The sequence below is a fragment of the Protopterus annectens genome, chromosome 3.part0, assembly GCF_019279795.1.
Source record: "Protopterus annectens isolate FY-2018-M chromosome 3.part0, PAN1.0, whole genome shotgun sequence".
Classification (NCBI taxonomy): Eukaryota; Metazoa; Chordata; order Ceratodontiformes; family Protopteridae; genus Protopterus; species Protopterus annectens.
Genome location: NC_056731.1, coordinates 1,890,684,958 through 1,890,708,574, shown reverse-complemented (window position 1 = coordinate 1,890,708,574; position 23,617 = coordinate 1,890,684,958). Strand labels below are relative to the sequence as shown.

General features: G+C 41.2%; 1 protein-coding gene across 1 annotated transcript in view; it reads right to left on the bottom strand.

Moving 5' to 3' along the window:
- LRP5 (LDL receptor related protein 5) overlaps positions 1-23,617 on the bottom strand; it is a 1,224,287-nt gene that overhangs the window by 898,611 nt on the left and 302,059 nt on the right. Inside the window, exon 4 of the mRNA XM_044065976.1 lies at positions 13,732-13,863. Within this exon, the coding sequence (XP_043921911.1) occupies positions 13,732-13,863 (132 nt within the window). The remainder of the gene's footprint in view (positions 1-13,731; positions 13,864-23,617) is intronic.

Here is a 23,617-nt window from a genome sequence, read left to right as displayed (position 1 = left end):
TTGCATATGCTACCAGAAGCTGGTCAGTTTTTCTGCTGGTCTTAGTTTTGTCCCGGTAGTAGCGCAGTTGTCTATGTACATCTAAGGTGTGTAGTAGCTTTTCCCCCCTGTTCTGTGGGTTAGGGAAGAACGTAGGTAAATGAATAGCTTGGTTCAAGGATACCCTGGATACCACCTTTGGCATGAAAGTAGGATTGGTTCTCAGAGACACTATCCTGGTGAAAGATAAGGAAAGGCTGTACTGCCATTAATGCCTGTAACTCGGATACCCTTCTTGCTGAAGTGATTGCTAGAAGGAAGGCAGTTTTCCAAGATAAGAACTGTAAGTCTGCTGATGCAGCTGGTTCAAAAGGGGGAAGTGTTAATTTTTCCAGCACAAAATTGAGATCCCATGCAGGCAGAGGTGGTTTCCTTGGAGGTTTTACATTTTTGATCCCTCTTAGAAATTGTCTGAGGAGAGGTTGAGAGAAGATAGGAGGATCCATGTTGTACTCTGCTGAAATTGCTGAAGCATGAATCTTAATGGAAGAATAGGACAGGCCATTATGGAACAGTTCTGCTAAGTATTCTAGGATGTGTGCTAGGTTTGCAGGCGTGACATCTGTTCCCTTTGATGCACTCCAAATGAGGAATCTCTTCCATTTGGCTGAGTATGTTTTCCTTGTGGAGGGTCTGCGAGCCTCCAGGATAATGTCCTTGACCCTCTGAGATAAAGCAGGTTGGTTTTGTTTTATGCAATTTTCCAGGCAGTTAGCTGCAGCGTTTTCAAGTTTGGATGCAGGGTCTCGTAGTTGTTCTGTGTTAGAAGTAAAGGCCATAGAGGTAGAGGCCATGGGTTCGTCCGAGACATGCTTCTCAGTAGCGGATACCAATGTTGCCTTGGCCAGTCTGGAGCTATCATAATTACCTTTGGCTGTTCCTCCCTGATCTTCAGTAGAACTTTGTACATCAATGGGAGAGGTGGGAAGGCATAAACTGTCAGGGCCTTCCAGCTGAAAAAGGGAGTCCACCCTCCAGGCTTGTGGGTGGTATTCTCTTGAGCAGAATTTCTTCAGTTGGTGGTTGAGTGGAGAGGCGAACAGGTCTATTTCTGGCATTCCCCATTTCTTTGTTATGGTTTTGAAGATATCTGGATGCAGCATCCATTCGTGAGCATCCGTGGTAGTTCTGCTTAATTTGTCTGCTAGTGAATTCTTTTTTCCTGGTACGAATCTGGCCTGCAGTTGAATGTTGAGATTCAGGCCTAGGTTCCACAGCTCCATTGCCATCCGGCATAAAGGGTAGGAATGCGTGCCTCCCTGTTTGTTGATGTACCACATGACTGTGGTATTGTCCGTCCTTATCAGCAGGTGTCCTTGCTGAAGAAATGATTTGAATGCCTCTATTGCATGCTTCACTGCCAGCATCTCCTTTAGATTTATGTGTAGATTCAGCTGGTCTTGGGACCATAGGCCTTGGATACACTTGTCTTCCATGTGTGCGCCCCAGCCTAGGTCTGAGGCGTCCGTGGTGATGGTCTGCTTTGGTTGTGGTTTGTGGAAAGGCAACCCTCTGTTGGTCTGGCAGGCCTGAGCCCACCACAGGAATTCCTTTTTCAGGCATGGAACGATTGGTATCATGGTTTCTAGACTGTGTCTGTGTTGAGACCATACATTTCTTAGGTACCATTGTAATTTCCTCATATGCAGTCTGGCATGTGGTATCAAGATTATGCAGGATGCCATGTAACCCAGGGCCTGCAGGACTTTCCTTGCAGTAAGCTGAGTTTGTCTTGTCAATGCCGTAAAGTAGACTGGAAGTTGTTTTTGTTTTTCTTCTGTGAGAAAAGCCATCCGAGTTATTGTGTCCAGTTCTGCACCCAAAAATGTTATCCTTTGGGATGGCACTAGTCTTGACTTCTGTATATTGACTGTGTATCCCAAAGCTTGCAGCAGTTGTATGACATAGGCCAAATCCTTTATTTTAATCTTGTTGTCCGCTTGTATTAGGCAGTCGTCCAGGTATGGGTAGATTTGAATTCCCTGAAGCCTGCAATGTGCAATTACTGATGCCAGGCATTTCGTGAATACTCTGGGCGCAGTAGATAAGCCAAAGGGCAATGCTGAGAATTGATAATGCTCTGATCCTGCAAGAAATCTGAGGTGTCTTCTGCAATCTGGTCGTATGGGGACATGCAGGTATGCCTCCTTGAGATCTAGAGTCACCAGCCAAGACTCCTTGCCCAACATGGGAAGAAGTTGCTGTAGGGTCAGCATCTTGAATTTTGGTACAAAGAGATATGTGTTCAGTGCGGACAAGTCGAGAATAGGCCTCCATTGAGTTTCTTTTCTTGTTACAAGGAATAGTCTGGAGTAAAATCCTTGGCCTTGTTCCATAGATGGTACCTTTTCTATTGCTCTCATCCTTAGTAAGTTGATGACTTGTTTTAGAGCCTCTGACTTCTGGCTTGGTGGAAGGTTTGGCATTCCTCTCTTATTTGGTAAAGTGTGGAAGTGAAACCTGTAGCCTTTGTCTATTGTTTGCAAAGTCCATTCGTCTCCTGTAATGCAATGCCAGTTTTTTGAAAATAAAGCTAACTTTCTGCCCAAGGGTGCTTCCAATTGTTCCCTGGTAGGCGGAATCAGAGCCAAGTCATTGTGTCTGTCCTGTGGAAGTGGTTGCAGTCGCAGCTGTGGAGGCACTCCTCTGGTTGTCAGGTTGCCACTGATGGCCCCTGTAGGCACCCCTTGATTGACCTCTGCCTCTTGGGCGTCTATTTCTGCCTCTCTGTGCTCTGGTGGTGTCTGGAAAGGACCAATTCTTTGAAGGCCAATTTCTGCTGAATCTCGGAGGTTGGACCTGCAGAAAATCCTTGACTGTTTGCACAGATTTTGCTTTTTCTTCCACTTTCTTAATACCTCCTGTGCAGGGGAACCAAATAAACTTTGTTTCTCCATAGGGGCATCTAGGAGTTTAGACTTAACATGGTCTGGCAAGGATTGCTCTTTTAGCCAGGCATGCCTTCGAATCACTGCTCCAGTCATAGCTGATCTAAATGAAGCCTCCAGTGCATCATAGCCACATTTTAAGAAATGATTACTGACCTGCTGAGAGTTGTGTACCAAATCCTGAAGGGACTTACGGTCTAAAGGTTCAGGAGAGGAAAGCTTTTTATTCAGCTGATCTAACAAAAATTCCTGGTACTGTATCATGTGAAAGTGACAGTTTAAAGCCCTGGCAGAAAGAGTAGCAGATGTATAAACTTTTTTACCCCATCTCTCTAATGCTCTTGATTCTCTTTCAGAGGGTAGGGGGTTTTTGGCAGAGGCAGCTGCAACACCCTTGGGGCCCTGAGAAATGGTTTCTGGGTCTGCAGCGTGGGCCTTGTACAAGTGGAAATGAGAATCCGGGACCCTGTAATATCTGTCAGGTTTGGCAGAGGCCGGGGGAAGAGAATCAGGGGCTGAACAGGCATCATTGTATGCATCATCAACAACTGGAAGTACAGGAGGTATGGCTAGAGGCCTATGCTGTGGTAAGTGTAAGAATGTCCTTAGCCTTTTCCTAGAATTAGAAAAATCCTGACCCTGCCATTGGAAATGTTCCCTCATAGAATGTAGAGTTTCCCCAAATGAAAATTCTTCTTGGGGGGGGGCAGAAGGAATGGAGTCTTCTGCATCCGAATCCTCATAAGGTGAGTATGGTCCTTCCTGATGGTCTGATAAATCTGATCCATCTGAGGAATAGTCAGAGGAAAGAGGTTCAGGGGGTTCAGTCCTAGGCCTTTTTTCAGGAGGGGGTTGTGAGGCCCTGTCTGGGTGAGGTTGGGATCCCCTGATCAAAGAAATAAGGTCCTCAGCGAGGCTGAGAACTTGAGGAAGGTCTGTGAGGGGGAGCTTTTGTAGGTAAGGCCTTGGAAAGTTTAGCTGCTTTAGCCCTGGAGAAGGCCTTAATAGACATAGAAGCAGGGGGTCTAGCTGCCCCACGTGCAGGAGCAGAAATGCCCAACGGAATGGTGTCGGACAATTCTTGTGTGCCTGCTTCTTCGGTAGGAATTTCTGTAGCTGACTCAGCCGGGGCCTGTGAGGCCTCGGTAGTCGGAGGCATGCTTGCGGCCGAAGGAAGAACCGAGGACTCTGTTTCAGCTGAAACAGAGACACTCGCGGTAGGCCTAACCGTGGTTTCAGCCGAAACCGCGGGCATCGGTCTTTCCTTGCGTTTTTTAGCTAAATGAGTAGTCTGAGTCTCCGACGGCATTTTAAATGCAAAAGCGGGACCAAAAAACTCTTCTGCAAACTCCGACCGACGTCTAAGTGTCCATCGGTTGAAGGAGGCACAGGCTAAACAAGCTGATACGTCGTGGTCTGGGCCTAAGCAAGGAAGGCAGTAAGAGTGGAAATCCTTATGAGGTATTTGTTTCCCACAAGTTAAACAATTATTTACTTTTTCTGACATCGGTTGAGGCAAGAAAGAGTCCCCAACGGGGTACTTAGCTTTTTCAGAAGTCTTCGGTAGCTGAAATCTCTGGATCTGACCGACCGGCACTTGCGAACAGCTTCTGCTTCGGGCACCGCGCAGCAAGAAAGACAGAGGAAAATGGTGTTGGCTGATGCCTTTATACCCCAGGAGCTATGACGTCGGGTGAAGTGCGACAACAGCCGAGGCCAGACCCAGACTTTGGAATCCGGCCGACCGAGGGCTGCCTGAGGCAGGACAACCCATATGTTATGACTGCAGATGCATCCTTGAAGGACATCAGTCTTTTAAAAGGTTCCACAAAGCTGCCGTCCGGCATGTTTCCTCAAGGTAATGCCAGAACTAGATGCTCATGAGGTGCCTTCAGCTGTGTGGGAGATAACTTCACTGAAGCACTGGATATGGACAAAAGAGTGGTCAACTGAGAGGATGTTTTTTTTAAGTCCTCAGCAGACATGGACTCAGAGTATTTGAAATCTACTTGATCAAATCTATCTGAAGCAGAGTGAAATGTACCAGGTAATATAGTGACCTCAGGGCAAAGGTTGTCGAGACAAAAACATGCATTCAAACGTCCAATAATACAGACTCCCTGTTAGGCAGATGGACAGTAGAGCTCTGTTCTGCCAGCTCCTTCTTGGTGGCTGCCGGCACCATCATAGCATCTACTGGGACCCGTTTGCTCCAATGTAGCCTATCAGAGGGGACACAAAAAACATATTGGGTCTCTTTGGAATACGTTCAACAGTGCTTGGTTCCTTCCAAGCCAGATGGGCTGCTAAGTCAACCAGTTTGTCCACGGGGGGGTAACCTAAGACACAGATGGGCCAGAACCAAAACCCTCCGAAAAACATTGATTCTTCTGATGAGGGGTTTTGGGAAGACCAACCACCTTTCTGTTTCAAGATCTCTAAAATATCTCCAAAGGAGATGTCATCAGGTGGTGACCTGGGAAACTCCTCTCCCTCATCAAAATCGGTATCCTGTGTGAAAGACTCCAAAGGGGAGTTGACATGAGCACAGAAAGCTCAAAATTCCAACAATGCTAACAATAAGATACTCTTATAAGAGGGGTAGAAAGAAAATACCAGCAATGGAAAAGCAGAATACGATTTAAAATAGCAGAAAGGCAGGCAATCTAATGCCAGTGATAACATTGAAAGAAAGGGTAGGGAGGAATTAAAGTACAGAAATGTTTAAGGACAAGTTTTAAAAACAGAAACTTTACTACTACTCACAAAAAAACCCAAATCACTTGAGAGCTAAAGAAACCTGCGTCTGTTTGCAAAGGTGGCAAACGAGATCTGGGGCTTTGGCGATACAGCAGAGCATCATGGGTACAGGAAAGAGCTGGATCCAAAGTTTGAAATAAATGGCCAAGTTGGATAAGAGGATCAGATCTGAACCCATATGTTGAAGAATGAAAAGGACAATATCAGATCAATTACATCTGTCTACATACAAGTACCTGTACATGCTCCACCTTCTATTTCAGAATCACAATAGAAATTTTACTAGATACTGAAAAAATGAATATAGCCCTTCACCAGAATTAAAAAAAAAAAAAAAAAAAAACGAGTCCATACTGCTTCCGACCCACAGAAACCAAATTCTGGTGAGGCATATCTTGGCTTTTCCACATCAGTGTCAAGCTCACTTACCTGTCATGAATATAGTACATAAAAACTGTGTTGCATGCTTTGCCAAATGCTTACACTACAAGGACCCCAAAAGAACAAGGACTGGATCACAATTTACCCTCTCTGACAATGGCTCCTTAAAGAGCACCTAAATACCAAAAAGAAATAAAACTCTGCAGTCGCTTGCAAATTTAGAATGTGCCACCAATAAGCCATCCCTACAGGCAACTCTTCCAAGCATTTCGTGGACACACTGGGGTAAATCATAACTTGGTGTCACAGGAACATAAATTATGAATGCACTGTCAAAGAATCTATAAAAATAGGATCCTTCTGCCCACCTGGGGGAAGCAAAGATCAGTGTTCTAGTCTCCAGTGATGATGACCCCCCCCCCATATCTCTTCAGTTTTCCACACCTTATGAGTTACTAACAAAAGTCTTCTAAGCAGGTAACTCAATGCAGACTCCAACGACTCTTATCAATGTCAGAACTTTCTCTTCCTCTATACAATCTGACTGCTCATGAGTAAGTAGTCACAGCAAATCTACACAGCAAAGGCAGAGTGAAGGGGGAGTATGTCCCAGATGCAAGGTTTTATGGACTGCAATCTGAACTGTAAAAGAGGTACTGATTGGTCCCTGCCAGAAGTAGTGGCAATCATTCAAGCATCTGTTATCATAGCTGCTTAAATGACGGTCAGTGTTTGTGTGCTAATAACTGCATCAAGGACCCAGTACAATTAACTCAACATATTCCCTTCCTACAGAATAAGTTACCACTGCAGGTCAAACAAAATACTCCTTTGGCTTCCTTTAAGACTAGCCTCAACAAATGGAGGAGTAGATACACATTTCATAGGTTCATAGGTTCATACTAGGCTATCTGCCCTAGGGCATTTATAAGCCTAGCCAGAGTGTGTTTGGCTTTTGCCACCCATTTTAAATTAATTTTGCTATGCGTTTTTTGAGGTTAGTATACTGTGCCTCTGTCTAACAGTGACACAGAAGTGATAGCCGGGGTAAACCTATGATCTCCCATCCACTCATCAAGATTCCTCTTGAAGAGAGTCAATGTGGGACTCTGCCTAACCTGGACTGGGATTTTATTCCAGAGTGAAGGGAGCCTCTGGGTTATGAATCTGTCCCTCCAGCATGTCCTATTTATTTCAGTGCTGAGGTTCAAGTCTCTCGAGCGTGTAGCTCGATGGGATTTGGATTTTCTGAGGTGCAGCATGTCCATTAATTCTGGGTTGGACATGGCTTTATACGTCAGGCACAGATCGCCTCTGAGCAGGCGGTATGCCACTGAGTAGAGCTGGAGTTTCTTTAACCGGGCAGCATATGGCATCTGTTTGAGCTCTTTGATCCTCTTGGCGAGGTACTTTTGGGGTCTTTCCAGTTGCTGCAGGTGTCTGGTAAGGTACATCCCAAAAGGGGCATTGTACTCAATTATGGGCCTGATGAGGGATGAGTAAAGAGGTACGATGACCTCCCCTGTTCTAGATGTGAATCCCTTCATGATTAGGTGGGCTATATAAAATGTTTTTCTAACCACTTTGGCCACGTGGTTGTCAAATGAGAGATTGCTATCAACTTGGGTCCCCAGGTCTCTAATGACTTCTTCTGTACTTAATGGATTACCACCTATGTGGTAATTTGTGGGCACTTTGTTTTGCCAAAGGGATGACTATACACTTTTGGCATTTAGCTTGAGGCCATGGCTCTGGCACCAGTTGTCTGTTTCTATGAGGCCCTTTTGGAGGATGCTTGTGTCGGCTGGAGAGTTGATAATGGCACCCAGTTTGCAGTCATCTGCGAACTTGGTCAGCCACAGTCCTTCTGTGTTGGCCTGTACCCGAGAAATATATACCGAACAAGAGAGGTCCCAGGACTGAGCCTTGTGGGACACCACTTGTAACTGGTTTGGAGTCTGACATGGCTCCAGCAATTCTAACCATGTGGGTTCTGTCCTTGAGCCAGTTTGCAACCCATCTTGTGACATAGGGGTTTATATTTAAGCTGGTGAGCTTATCTATAATGCCCGAGTGGGGTATCGTATCGAAGGCTTTTGCGAGGTCCAGGTAGGCTGTGTGGACCACCTTCCCCTCGTCAATGGCCTTGGTGACTGTTTCAAAGAAATCAACCAGGTTTAAGAGGCAGGATCTGCCCTTAACAAAGCCAAACTGGGTAGGATCCAGTGTCTGTAGGTCCCCAATATCTTTATTTATGAGGTCCATGATGATCCTTTCCATAGCTTTGCAGACCAAGCTAGTCAGGCTTATGGGGCGATAGTTTCCAGGATCCGTTGAGGCACCACCTTTGTGGAGAGGGACCACTGTTGCTGCACGCCACTCTTTGGGTACATATCCTGTAGTAAGGCTAAGACTGAACAGTAGTTTTATGTTTGGGTTTAGCTCTTCTTGGAGTTCATGTAGGTCGCAGCCCGGGACACCATCTGGTCCCATTGATGCTGTGTTTTTGCTTTGGAGAGGGCGGCTCTTACCTGAGCATCTGAGATGTCAGGGGGGAAGCACTCTGTTGGGATAGATATTTGTCCTTTTGGTGGGGAGAGGGGAGAAGTTTGCACTGAACCGTCAGCTAGGATGTTGGCAATGTCTGTGGGCTCGGTGTATTTTTGTCATTTTGAACTAATTCTGAGCATATCTGGGAATTCCCACCCAGGTTCCTAACATAACTAAAGAAAGCCTTGTGATTATCCTTAGTGTCCTGTGCAATTTTTCTCTCAAGCTGGCCTTAGACGATTTTATGAGTGCCCGTAGTTTTTGCTAATACTGATCAGAGATGCCTTCCCTTTTTGGGATTTTGCTCTATCATGTAGTAGCTTCCTCCTTCTATTGTATAGTTTGTTTACGGCTGGGGTCCACCAGACAGGACGTCTGCCTTTGGAGGATTGGGTCTTGGTTTTATTTGGGATTGCATGATCCATGCATTCCTGAAGGTGTTCATAGAATGCGTTTATAAAGGATTCTGCGGTCTGGGTCGTATTTTCCACAGGCCCGGGGGCTTTGAAGGATTTCGCCTTGGTTTTGAGGCGTGTGAAATTTGCTTTAGAGAAGTTTTTCACTGTGGTTTTCTGGGCAGGGGGTGGGGTCGGGATGTGAATATCCAGTGAGGCTAGTTTATGGTCTGATCTTACCAGTGAGGGATACACTTCTGGTCTGGAGCATAGTGTCCCCATGTTGGTGATGATCAGGTCCAGTATGTTTTCCCCTCTTGTGGGAGTGGTAACAAGTTGTTCCATAGCATTTGAGTTTATAAATTCTAGGAACCTTTGGGCTAGGGTGTTGGAGCTAGAGTAATGCTCCCAGTCTATGTTTGGGTAGTTGAAGTCGCTCAATATAATGGTGTTTGGAGAGACCTTCATATTTTCCAGTATTCTCAGGAAGGCCAAGTGGGGTTCCTGTGTTTGGGAGGGTGGTCTGTAGCAGGCTATAAACTGGAAGGCAGTTTTACCCACAGTTAGTTGCACATGGATAGTCTCTGATGCTTCGTGCTGTGCCACCAACCTGGAGGTGTGGGTATCTTTGACGAATATTGATACTCCCCCTCCTTTTGTGGTTCGGTCCAAGTTTTGGGGCCGAAAAGTATGGTATGAGGTATAACCTGGTAGTGCTGAGGTGCTCTCGGGAGCCTTGAACCAGGTTTCTGTTACTGCACAGATATCGATGTTCTCCATGCTAAGAAGAGTTTCGAGTGCGTGCATCTTGAGGTTTAGACTTCTGGCATTGAGTAGCATTACTCTTAGTTTCTTATCCCTTGTGATACCTATGGAGATGGGTTTGTCTTTTGAGCCTTGCCTAAAAAAGGCACTATGGGGGTAGCTGGGGGTAGCAAGTGCCTTTGCCAATATCCGAAAGCCCAGGGGTGACAGGTGCAAGCCGTCCCTAGCGAAGCATCGTGGCTTGTTGAGCATGTCATCCCAGGCTGACAGGCATTGGATCCCCTTTAAATGACACCAGTACTTAAGCCAATTGTTGAAATTGATCATCTTGTCTTCATATTGTGGCATCATTTTTGGTGAGGGTAAGATGCTACTCAAGGTCAGGGTCATACCGGCCTGGGCTACATGCTCAGAGAGTTCCTCTATGTCTCTTTTCATGTAGTCCAGGGAGGTACGTCTCAGGTCATTCACACCAGCATGGACAATGACTGAGTCATATTTGTACTTGCCTTGGAGTGACCTGAGTGCTTGTGTTATGTGGCGGATCCTAGCGCCCGACAGGCAGCTCACCGTTACCCTCTCCTTGTTCAGCCTGGTGAGCGGGATGTCAGTGTGCCTGATGATAGAGTCACCTATTACAAGTGTATCAGGTGTGTTGTTTAGCCTTAAGGGCTGTGACTGTTCGGCACACTGGCTTTGTGAGTTATGTGTTGCACGTGTTTTGTTTTGGGGTAGCGGTTGCTTGGGTGTCTGCTTTGGAGGTCTCTGCTGCTTAGGCAGATTTTTATTTAGAGCCTCCGAGTATATTTTTGTGTGTTTATGTGTTTGGTTTGTTGTCGTGGTAGGTCTATGTGAGACTGGAATTGTAGTGAGTGTGGTTTCCTTCTCCTCCTGACTGGTTACGCCAGTAACCACGGTTATCATGTACAGTCCTGCTGGGTTTGGGAGGGGAGCACTATTAAGCTAGTTCAAAAACTTCAGAACCTTCCTGATTCATTGTCTAAACACTATCAGTACCACTTACGGAGCACCATGTATTCTCCCTGACTGATGCCAGCAATTGCATTTAAACAATGACCTAGACAGCCTAAGGACAGGCGAGATTAAATTTCAGTTTTACTTACTAAGGAGTGAGCAACTAAATTCTAAGTACTTCCGCAAAGTTTAATGTCTGCCAGCATAGGCAGAAAATGGACAATCTTGCTGCCTTCTTACTCAGACAAATTCCAGGATATGCAGTTTTACACAAATAAACCTCAAGAATAAATGAACGGCAGGGACACTACAACACCAAAGATTTTGACTATTTGCTACCTACTGGCATAACTGGTAAGGAATACTACCACCACTGACCTCCTCCACTTCATCTTGGGAAGGACAGATTTCTAAGCTACTGCCTATATAGGCAAGCAACTTTACTTCTCTAATGCTTTATCAGAGCCGATTGATTCCTTTCTTTGCTTCGCTGTTGCAAATGTATGCCTGTTGGTGATGCAAAATGGATCTTTGTGCTTCATGACAAAGAAAAGCCCATGCTACTCAGCACGTATGATTACTCTCACACCTGTAACAGCTATAAAGGCTTGCAAAAGGTGCATCCACCCATCATCTGAGGCTTATGGATAAACTGAGTTAACAAGGTTTCCTTTGACAGCCTGAAAACTAACACCCAACTTTCTCACCACACTAATTGCTTGATTTACCAAATGCACAGATAAGAGATCAGCTGCTTCTGAAAGTGTTTTTGCAGCATCTATGTCACTCTACACCACTGACTAAAATACCACATCCTTTTCTATAAGCACTACTTTAATATCCATACAGTAAACTGGAGATAGAACAATATGGCTATGGACTCAAGCATATGAAAAGCTGGTCAGTAGTGACTATCTCAAACATGTCTGTACGTTATCAATATTGTCTCTGTTATCTTGCAGGTTTTTCCTGCTTCAGATGTGACAGGAACAGGTAGTGGACCAGATTAGTGATCGACAAAAATATGTCCCTGAACTGTAGTCATGAACATCTCACTAGAGGACAACTGTCAGAACTGCATGGTAGAATTATGGAATTTTATGCTGCCTGCATTTACCTTTCTTTTCTGGCTACCTTGAAGCACCTAATCATGGCCCATATAATGAAGAGGTATTCTGTACAACAAAGCATAATGTTGACCTGTTAGGAAGTTAGTGCCATATGGCTCATGCATGGGCTGGGTATGGATTACAGGAAATGGACATAACCTTCTCTGTAACAGCAAGATATACCTGCTCACAAGTTATCACTCACAGTTTGACTACTTCATCATCAACAGCATGGAGCGACTGTCAGGAAACTTCCAGTAAAATGACCAATGCCTCATTTCACACATGATGTATCCATAACAAACCTGAAACAGGTGCAACTTTGTTCACAGACATGTCTTTCCATTTCAAGGTTAGACCGCTAAAAATATTGACAGCAATGAATGTAACACCGAGCATCAGCTGAAGGACATTACAGACACCCTCAAATTTTATCAAGTTAACCACTGCAGAATAAATATGACTTGCTCAAAAAGACATGTCTTGAGGATGTCAGTCACAAAACACTCTAACCTTTCATAGGATTAAAAAGGAGGGCAGAGACCTACTAAAGAAAGGAGAGTACAAGTTATTTAAACTATCTGTGAGAGTTTCAGAAAAGAATGAAGACAGAACACATAATAAAGAGAAATCCATTTATCACAACTTTGCTACAAATACAAGTTGATTTTTAGGCCCAACAATGTTAAGGAGAGAATCTGGCCTCAAAAGCCTGGCATCATGATCCCCAAATCCTTCATCCTCTGAAGCCTCTCAAATCTCAAGTATAAGATTGAGACTGCTTTGTCCTGAACAAGAACTAAAAACTTGTCTATCTTTAATGTTAACAAGATTAGTGGGTGTGAATGCAACTGCATTATGGAATAGACAGGTCTCAAAGCACTGGCAGAATCATAACTCTTTAATACAGTGGTACTGAAACATTACAAATGTTAGCTCTGCAACTCAATCCAGGAAATCTGATCAACCCTGCCTGTGACATAACCTCATGATATAAATTCATTCCCAGTTTGGACTGGTGGTCTGAAATGATTTGCATTACAGTGTCTCAACTGTCTACTCTACATGATATATTAACAGAGTTTGTGTGGATTTTCCAATTAAAGTACATGTTTAATAACTTCTCTACATCAACTTTTAGTATCCATTTTATTTCAGTTCAAGGTCATGGGAGTGGGGGGAACAATACCTATCCTAGCATGCAACAGGCACAAGTCAGGAGCTAGCACAGAAGCTATCTTTAGTCCACTACTGGGTACACACACACACACACACACACACACACACACACACACACACACACACACACACAATTTCAACATGGTTACTCAACCTGCTGTGTTTGAAATGCAGGTGGAAAAGTAGGGACCCCAGTATAAATATATATACAACATTAAGTCAAACTTCACACACAAGGCAACTCAGCAGGGAATCAAACTGTGAGGGGATGGCCAAAGCCTGTGAAGCAGCAATGTTAACCTTCTTGCCATTGTTCAGTATACTTAAAATATCAGAAAATACTTAGGTTGATCACTGAGCATTTCTTTTGGTTTAACTAGTAGTTAACTGACAGGAAAAGACATGAAACAATTAGCCAACAGTCATTTACTCAGTAGCTCTGCATCTTAACTATCATGAATCAAAACCGAACAGGCTACAAAATGTTCTCAACAGGTCCCAAAACTTGCAATTTCTCCAAAAGAAAGACAACATCCTCAATTAACTACTGTCTGTAAAGGCTGCAAGAAAACAGCATTACCTTCTTTAGACAGAACCCTAAAGAGAAGTGTAAACAGTGCACAACTGATTACTTTTAATCATTAAAATAAGAAGACAAGCTTATTTGGACAGTTGTTCAGTTGACAGTACCTGATTTGCAAGTCTTGCCATCTTCATTTAACTTGACTCCAGTAGGACAGGCACACATGTAGAACGGGTCTCTTGGTGACAGGAGACACAAGTGAGAGCAGCCTCCATTGTTACTGTCACACTGGGTTTTAACTGGGGGGAAGGCGAGAAGACAAATGTTATTACTGTAAGACAATCAGCAAGTCTTTTTACAACAATGCACAAAGAAAAGGAAAAAAAAAAACACCAGTAACTTATTTAGGCTAGCTTATAAAGCTTGTAGTTCAAATAAGGGTTCTTATAACAAATTAACTACATATAAAAACACAATATTTATTCATAATTAAATCCGACTTCTACACATTCTAAAAATCTACAAATATCTAACAGTCTATGAGTAGTAAAGACATGCAGACATATCTTTGAAGATGCAACTGCAAATGGTATAATTAGAATATGATTAATCAATAATGTCCAAACTCAAAACAAGGCTATACAGGTTGTGTGAATTTACAGCATGTATCCTTAAGTGAACTACAGGTGTTTCTGAAAACGTACATCAACAAATTAACTGCAAAAAAAGCCTTCAATGCTACCTACAGCTTTGTTGACAGAACACAAAAGTGCCGCCTTACAATGTTCTTCATTTTCATAAACTATCTGGAATGACAGTTACTACACAAAAAAAATCTGTGAAGGTTTCCAAGCAACCTCGTGACACTTTCAGCTTCTGCACTATTGAGCTACTTTGCACATGAACACACTTGGAATGCAGTAACACAGAAAAATAGTACTTACCTGTTTAATAATATTAATGCAGGCATCTGAATAATGTACAAGCAAATACCAATAAAGTGGTGCAGGCAAACTGTTCCTCCAAAATTAGAAATATAATGTAGAAGCAACAAAGGAGGTTCCAGACCATGGCTACTAAAAACATACAATAAAGGTTTTACTCCAAAGTGAACACTTTCATAGCTCAAGGCTACTTCATCAGACAAAACTAGCATCAAAATGTGCAGTTTATATCCCTTCAAGCTAACTAATCAATTAACTAATTAGCTTAAAGGCACATAGCCAAATTAATCATGGACACTTAAGTAAACCCAAAATGTAAAACTGCATGGAAAGCCATCTTGCACCTAATACATCTAGTAGTACATATAGGCTACAAAAATAATAACAAAGAAGATATCAAAAACATTTACCTAGTAGCCTGTCAAAAATGCATAAACATATTATAAAAATATTATAAAAACATATATTGTATGTAAAAAGAGTCTTGCATGAGTTTGTTGGCAATGTTAACATTAACAGACAATGGTTAATGATTACTCTAGATGTACAATCCCTTTTCACTATGATTCCAAATAGAGCAGGGATTGAATTATTTAGACCATACCTGTTGATAGACAGGACATACGATAATCAATTTATTGACTTCTTAGCCATGTTGATGGAACACATTCTGGAAAATAATCTATGTGTGTTTGGTGACACTGTCTATAGACAAATGGATGGCATAGCTATGGGCACACCATGGTCATGGCAGCTTGGGAAGTACAGTTTGTGGTTACTGAGATGCAGGGCCGACTTGGCTTTTATAAAAGGTTTGTGGACAATCTCTTTATGCTGTGGGATGGTGACAGTAATTCTTTCAACCCCTTTTTTGCTAAATTAGGTAACAGCACAAAATTCTTGAAATTTACTATGAAGTGTTCCTTTTCCACGACTGACTTCTTGAATGTCAGAATTATACAAAAAACTAATAATCTGATATCGAGATATACAGAAAGGAATGTTACAGGAATTCTTATTTGCACAGACAAAGTATGCACCCCAAGCACATTTTTAGAAAGGGGATCAGAGGGTAAGGAGTGAGAACCTCTAGGTTAATAACTAATGATATGAAATTTGATAGAGAGTTTATGGATATGAAAGATAGATTTATGAAGAGAGGCTACAGTAAGACTGAAATATCTCAAGTGACAATGGACATTTATAACAGAAGATAAGTAGATATCATAGCACCCAAGTACAGAAACAACACTGAGAATATCCATCACATATTCTAGTAATACACAATTGTTATAAAGGATTTTTGATAAGAACTGGAATAATTTATGTGCAGATAAGGTGAAAGGAATTGTGGGGGAAAGACCCAGTTATGTCTATAAGAATAAGAAGTGTTTTAAAAGAATATTATGTGGACCATGACTTAGTCGTGAACCAATGAGCTCAGAAGATGGAGTGGAGTTTGGTACATACCCGTGTGGGAAGTGTAGGTTCTGTGACTTTGACAGTACAGGGAGGTTTACACACCCTGATAACAGGGAGGGTATATACGTTCAGACTGACAGCACATTGTAACACTATTAACTTGGTGTATTTAGCCACCTGTGTATTATATGTGTCTGCTTCTATGTAGGGATGACGACACGTAGAGTACGTGATCATATGAGAAAACACCTCTATGACATCTCTAGGCAAACAGATACCAATGCCCTGGCGAAGCACACCATGAATTGTGGCAATGAGCATCATTTTAAGTTTTTAGTGATAGATATGGTCAAGTCCAGTATTAGAGGGGGTGGCATTAAGAATAAAGTTGAAGTCAAGGAACTTGAATGGATAATTTAGCTGCAAGCCAATGTTGGTAAGGGCATTAATGATAAAATTTGCATTAAAGTACTAATGAATAGAGGCATTAGATAACAGTGGCTAGACAATTATGTACTTTATCATGTATTTTATGTATTCTGAATGATTTTTTTAGATACATGTTTTTATAATATTTTTATATGTGTATGCATTTTTGACAGGCTACTAGGTAAATGTTTTTGATATCTTCTTTGATATTATTTTTTATAGCCTATATGTACTACTAGATGATGTATTAGGTGCAAGATGCTTTCCATGCAGTTTTACATTTTGGGTTTACTTAGTGTCAATGAATTTGGTTACGTGCCTTTAAGCTAATTAGTTTAACTGATTGTATACCTTCAAGCTAAGTAATGCAAACTGCACATTTTGATGCAAGTTTCTTCTGATGAAGTAGCCTTGAGCTACGAAAGCGCTCACTTTGGATTAAAACTTTTATATGTTTTTAGTAGCCGTGGTCTGGAACCTCCTTTGTTGCTTCTACATCTGAATAATGTACCTTATATAGTTCAATGAGCTACAAAGACCTCAACTAATTACATGCTTGCAATATTGTAGCTATTTTCCTATGTTACAATAGACATTGAGGCATTTGATTAGTCAAGTGCCATGATGCATTTTTCGACTTGTCTGCATTTGGTCCATTTTAATGAAAAGCTTAGTAAATGTTTAATTAAACCACAGCCCAAACAAATTTAATATTTCCTCCTATGACGTCACCTTGGGGTAAAATTGTGTATTGATTCCACAGACTTTAATGGGGCACCTTCTTGCATGTGAGGTGGTGTGCCCATTAAAGTATACGGATGCAACACACACGTTTCCTACAGTGATGCTACTAAGGTTAAAGTTTACTGCTTTTCCTCAGTGCTGTCAACATATGGAAAATCTACTTCAAGTGTTTTTCTCATCAAAACAGCAGTAGAAAATGCTCCCTAACTGGCAGCAGAGGTGTTGTTCAGCAGTTTTTCCACTGTGTTTCGTGGAGAAAAGGTAAGACTAAAACCTCTGGAAATTCACTTGAGGAGATTTCTAAACAAAATAATATAACCAGATTAATAAAAAAGAACTTTACAAGCAAATTATATTTTCAATGTAAATTTAAGACTGGGGCATATGCATGATTCTACCACATATCAAAGAAAAACTATTTAAATGAAAAGTGATTGAAAAAAGAAACATACTACATCAAGCACTACACATTATTTCAGGTATTTTTTTTTCTTTCTTTTTTTTTTTTGTGTTTTTTGCAGGGGGCAAACTCTCTTTTGCCCCTCACTTCCTGTTATGTATATACACCAATTCCAAAGAGTTGCACAGCATTATAGAAAAGGCAAATACTCCATCCATGGTGTATTGCAATCAAGCACAACCCAATACCACCACTGTACAATGAATGAACTGAATATCTGATTGCTAGTGCTGCCGGCTCAGCTGTCCATTTGGTAAACCAAGCCTTTGACCATTTGTCATGCACTCATATATGCACATACATGTGTGTGCGTTTATGTACATGAATATATAAATATATTTTCTACTGGATGGAAATCAAAAGCCTAACTATGATCTAAACAGACCAGAGCTGGATCATGGGTTTTACAGGCCTAAAACTGAAATTTATGGCAGGCTTACGTATTTCTTGCCATCAGGAAATATGTCAAAATAAAATTTTGTAAAATGGGCTGCTCACTTTCTGCAGTACCTTTGTTTTACAATCAATTTATTCCCAATTATATTCCTTATGTTACTGATATGCAGCTCTGCCACAAAAAAAAAAAAAAAAGATTATAGTATGTTTGGTTTCTGTTTCACTGTTTATTAATTTTCTTTTCTTAACAATTACACCAAAAAAATGATGTTATGGTAGGCAGAGGACAATGACTTGCATGTATCTACAAAACATTATGGGTAAAAACAAACTTTCTTAGAACAACTTCTTAGGTTGTGTTTTCACCACTACATCATTATAGGTATTCATTTTCAATGCAGTATCTTCTACCTGCAAGAACTACCTGCCATGTTGGGGGGGGGGGGGTCACAACATAGGCAGCACTGCCACAATGCTTTTGCTGTCTATTCATTCAGAAAGGTTTACTCAAGGTGCACACATTGTGTACACCACATAACATTTATGATCCTCCTCCAAAAAACATTGAACAACAAAGCCAAAATTGTGTGCAAATGCTGCAGAATCAGGCAGGAGGAGGAGAGAGACAGAATTACTTAAAACAATTTTCTACACAGGTTTGTTTGGAATGAAATGTACATATTTTTGTAATGACTTGGTATACGCATGCAGCTATCCTCTTCCATCTTCAGTTAGTCCAATGAACTGCAGGGAACTTGAACTTTCTTTTTAAACTTAGCATTACTATTGTCTCTGAACGATTTCCTCAGAGTTATTCTAGTGAGATGACATGACAATCCAACCCACTAATTTCTGGAAGGAACCCATGTGTTGATCTAGAATGAGTGATGGCAAAATATAACCACAAATAATGATGGTACAGGAATTCTGCACTCTACTAGTGGACAAATGACATTTACCATGGTTATTTCCTCTATTTCTGCCTTGACCTAATCTTTGTGGTCTCTGTTAAACTTATGTCATCTGTTTTACAACAAAAAGCACACCCATCTATCCCCACCAGTCAGAGCCTTGATTCCTAGATTTGCTGATTCCAAAGTGTAGCTATTCCCTCTTCCCTGACCTATAGTACCTCATTCCATTGCAAATGAGAGACTGTTCCCCTGTCTTTTTTTTTCAACTCTCTTCTTTTTTTGGAGTTGGGCCATGTCTACTTCTGGTTAGCAATCTTTTAGTCCATGACTCAGTTACATTTATGGTAACTATGTCCACAATCTCTTTTTAACATTACCTCAATGTTAAAAAGACACTTTAGCTAGTGGAAGACTTCCAATACCAAAATCACATTTCACTCTCAATGAAATAAGCTTAACATGTTACTACAACATTCTGAATAACTAGTGTAATTTTCCACTGCATTTTCATATTTGTCTTTACTACACTGTAACAAATATAGCAAAGATTCATTGCTTGACAATCATATCAGAAAATTCCAGTTATATGTGGATCATCTGAAATCACTGTCACTTTATTCTGTTTCATACAGACTAAAATCACTGTCACTTTATTATGTTTCATACAGACTACTCACAGGCGATCTCTGCATTGTATACAAGGCAATCACTGACCCTACTTTACTGGAAGTGCTGCATATCCACAAGTCAAATGGTACACAGATTACCCGCTCTAAAGACCTTAACCTGGAATGTAACATTAACAGAACCTGCTGGCAGGAAAGATTTGGCTCCCAGAGGTTACCACACCTATGGAATAGACTCCCACTTAATGTCAAACACAGCACCTCCTTGGCCCTCTTCAAGCACAATCTGGATGATTGGATGAGTAACAGTAAATTCACCCCGGGGGTTCAATGTGTATCCCTCTTGGACACTGGCATGAACTGCTGATTGTGGAAATAAGGGTAGAGCTTGGCTTTTAAGGGCCCTAGGGCCTTTAGCCTAATAACTTCCTATGGTCCTATAAATTAAATGTACTTTAACTTAAAATTCTTTACTCCTGTCTCCCCACCCCCACAACCCCTGCAGGTGGCAGTATGTCTACTTACTACAATATGAAAAATATCTGAACACATTATTAATATATAACGGATAAACTATCGCATCAGTTAACTTTTACCTTCATTGCACATTAAGTACTTTAAGCACTTTTTTTTGGCTAGTGGTAGAACACTCCACCTTAATAGTTATTTTAAGAATTAACTGCAGATTATATGATGATTATAACAGACTTTTTTTTTTTACAACTGTTACACTATAAATAAGAGAACAGATCTAAAGATGACTTTTTTATAGTTAAGGACTGCATATACTAAGGGTGGCAGACGGACACAATTTTGATAACTAATGTAGATATAATATACTGCAACATTTTAAAAGTCATCATTCTATAAGCACATTTTGTCACAAAGTCATTATTTTATAGAAAATTCGACATATAATATTCATAGTTAGACCATGCACGTTTGAACATTGGTAACTAGTCAATACATCATGTATACATGCTCCTGCTTTAAGGATAATGGCTAGCAGCACTAATTAGTGGACAGCTTCTCTTCTTCCTAACCTTTTCTTATCCTCCTAACTAAGTTGACCCTACCTATGAAAATACTTCTGCTTCTGTTGTGCTTATTGTCTCTGCATATTTACACTATATAATAAACTTGATCTCACATATTCAAAAAACGTAATCTTTACAGTAGGCTTTTTTCTGACTAAAGACAAACTTGCATAAAGATTATGAAATTATGGTCTGTACTGTATCAAGGTCTGTTATCTATGTTTAACTCCATTGTATCACCAATTTTATATGGCCTCACAGAGATCCCATGCAGTAGCATATGTGAGTAAATGGACAAATGGGTGAACTACCAGTTAGACTGTGTGTGTGTGTGGTGTATGGGTGTGTGCGTTTCAGTTTAACTGTGAAACGCGCACACACCACATTGTGGGGCAGGAAGGACTCTACTGCAATTGGGTCTTTGCAGATCTTCTATTCCAAGTGAATATCTCAGTGCTTTCTCATGCATTAGGAACTGCATTAGCAACAATCCTCAACAGAGGTACCACACGTTTATGTTGACGTTTCTTTAAGGGGGAAGAGGCACAAAAAGAAAGCACCGCTTACAGTATAGCTATACAAACAAGATTACATTTTCTTCTACTAAATGTTTTAAACAACCATTCTCAGTTGATCTTTGGAATAACCACATGGCATACAGCTCTGGTCACAATGACAGATAGGATGGGTCGCCCTACTTTAAGGAAGTTATGACCTTATTAATATGAGGTCCTCGGCATCCAAACACCAGCCTGGAGGAAACAAATGTCTGCCTGTCCTTCACTTTGTGGGCAGATGGTATTTAGTGTTTTGTGACAAAGTTTTGATGGTGAACAGTTACAATATCAATAAGTGTGAACTTGTACACTTACACCAGGCTCTCAAACTTTCACTGTGCAGAAGGCATTCAATTAACTGGCTTCCAGTGGCGGTCGCTGCAGTAGTTCGCTAATTCAACAACCCCCTCCCCCAAAAATACAGAGGCTTGTTCTTCAGTTATTTAAACAAATTTAGAAACAAACAACGAAATAAACTTGATAAAAAATACACAAGGAGAGGAACAGGTCACAAATCACGCCAGCCGAAGTAAAACAAATGTAGCCTTTTACTTGTAAGCGCTTTCATGCATATAAATACATGCACTTTTAAACAAATTTGTCAGGGTCAACCCTCCAACTGCCAGACCACTGATCATACCCAGATCACATAAATGCCTAGCATCTAAACCAGCAGATATATGTCAGTATCTTTGGTGTCTGCTTTCTAAGCTTTTTAATTTCATTACTAACTCGCTTTAATTTTTAGACTTGTGACTTATTTCACAGACATATACTGCAATCACTTTTTTGCTATTGGCACTGCTAACTACTACACCCACCCACAGGCCTGGGAAAGCGATGAGCAGGTTACACAAACACATTTCCTCGAAACAAAACATATGGACAAATTTTCAGTGAAATGTGCTGGGGATTCAACAATATTTTTGGTAGCATCTCTGTGCATTTATTTGTGCTCAATATTTTAGCTGTTTGGCAGGCTGTGATTTACCTGCAATCATCTGGACGTACAAGCTGATTTAAGTACACTTTTGTTTGCACTTGCCTTGTTTCAGTGATAGTACTGCATTTTATTTATTTGTTTAATTGAATATTAATTGAATACTTTGGTGTCTCTGTCTCTCTGCAGTCAGTTTCCCACTCTCCCTCCCTGACTTTGTTGTGGTGTTAATCTTGGTGGCTTTGGAATTACCCATCCGTGCTGTAAATTTGTGTTTGGGCACTCCTCCTGGACCCATCTCAGGTCGACAACATATTTCACATTCGACCATCATGTGGCAGCAGTGTTCAGAAAAGCCTTTTATTTGGTTCATCTCATAAGTAAAGGGATTGCATCCATAAAAAAGGAGGTAATTACCTCTCTGTACTCCTCCCTCATTAGACCTATAATTGAGTACAACGCCCCATTTGGTATGTACCTCTCCAAACACCTGCATCAACTGGAAAGGTAGCAGAAATACCTCACAGAGAGAATCCATGGCCTCAACACCTGTCCTATGCAGACAGGCTCAAATCACTATCACTCTACTCTGTATCATACAGATTACTCAGAGGTGATCTGTCTTTCACCCACAAGGCAATATCAGACCCTACCCTACCCTACTAGAGATGTTCCATATCCACAAGTCTAACTCCGCGCACATTACCTGCTCAATAGGTCTAAATCTAATATGCAACATCAACAAAACCTGATGGAGAGACAGGTTCATCTCCCAGAGGCTGTCCTGTCTCTGGAATAGACTTCTCATACATGTCAAAAAGAATACCTCACTGACCCTCTTCAAGCGCAACCTTGATAAGTGGATGGGAAACCACAAATCTGTCCCATGGGTACCACCTTTGTCCCACATTGACAGGGGCGACAGGTGCTGACTGAGGTTTCTTTTTTGGTGATAAATTCTTAGCTAGGCTTGTAAGGGCCCCAGGGCCATTAGCCTAGTAACCTCCTATGGTCTTATGATAAGTTGTGCAAACAAGGAAGCAAGACCAGGAAAAGGGAGAAATTTATAATTCATAACAGAATGTATTCCCACTGGTTTAAAAGTGTTAAATTTCCATGTTTTGCAATGAAATCTTGAACAAATTTTGAGTAAAAATATTCAAATATGCAAAGATTTGAAAGCTAAAGTTCTTCTAATGCCAGAGGTAGTCACATAGCAAATCAACATTTTAATAAAATAGAGTCTTTAAAGCCTAGTTAGTTTTCAATAAAAAAGAAAAAAAAACTGTGTTGAGGAAACTTAAGTGTTAAAATAGGTACCCCTTACTGTATGCAGTAATGTTATTAAAGTTATGTTTAAACGAGTTTTCTTATGTCTGCATCCTTCCTTAAATTGTGCTGCATTGTCATTACTTGTAGTGTCTTGACTTTATGGTGATTCATGAAGTGGACTTTATCACTCGTTTATTTTGCTTCTGCCTTAAAGTCTCCTTCCATAAATGGAGGCATTGTGAACTGTATGCATTGGCGCTTGACATTCTGTAACTTGGGCGGAGGTCATTATCTATTTTCCTCGTGCTCTCT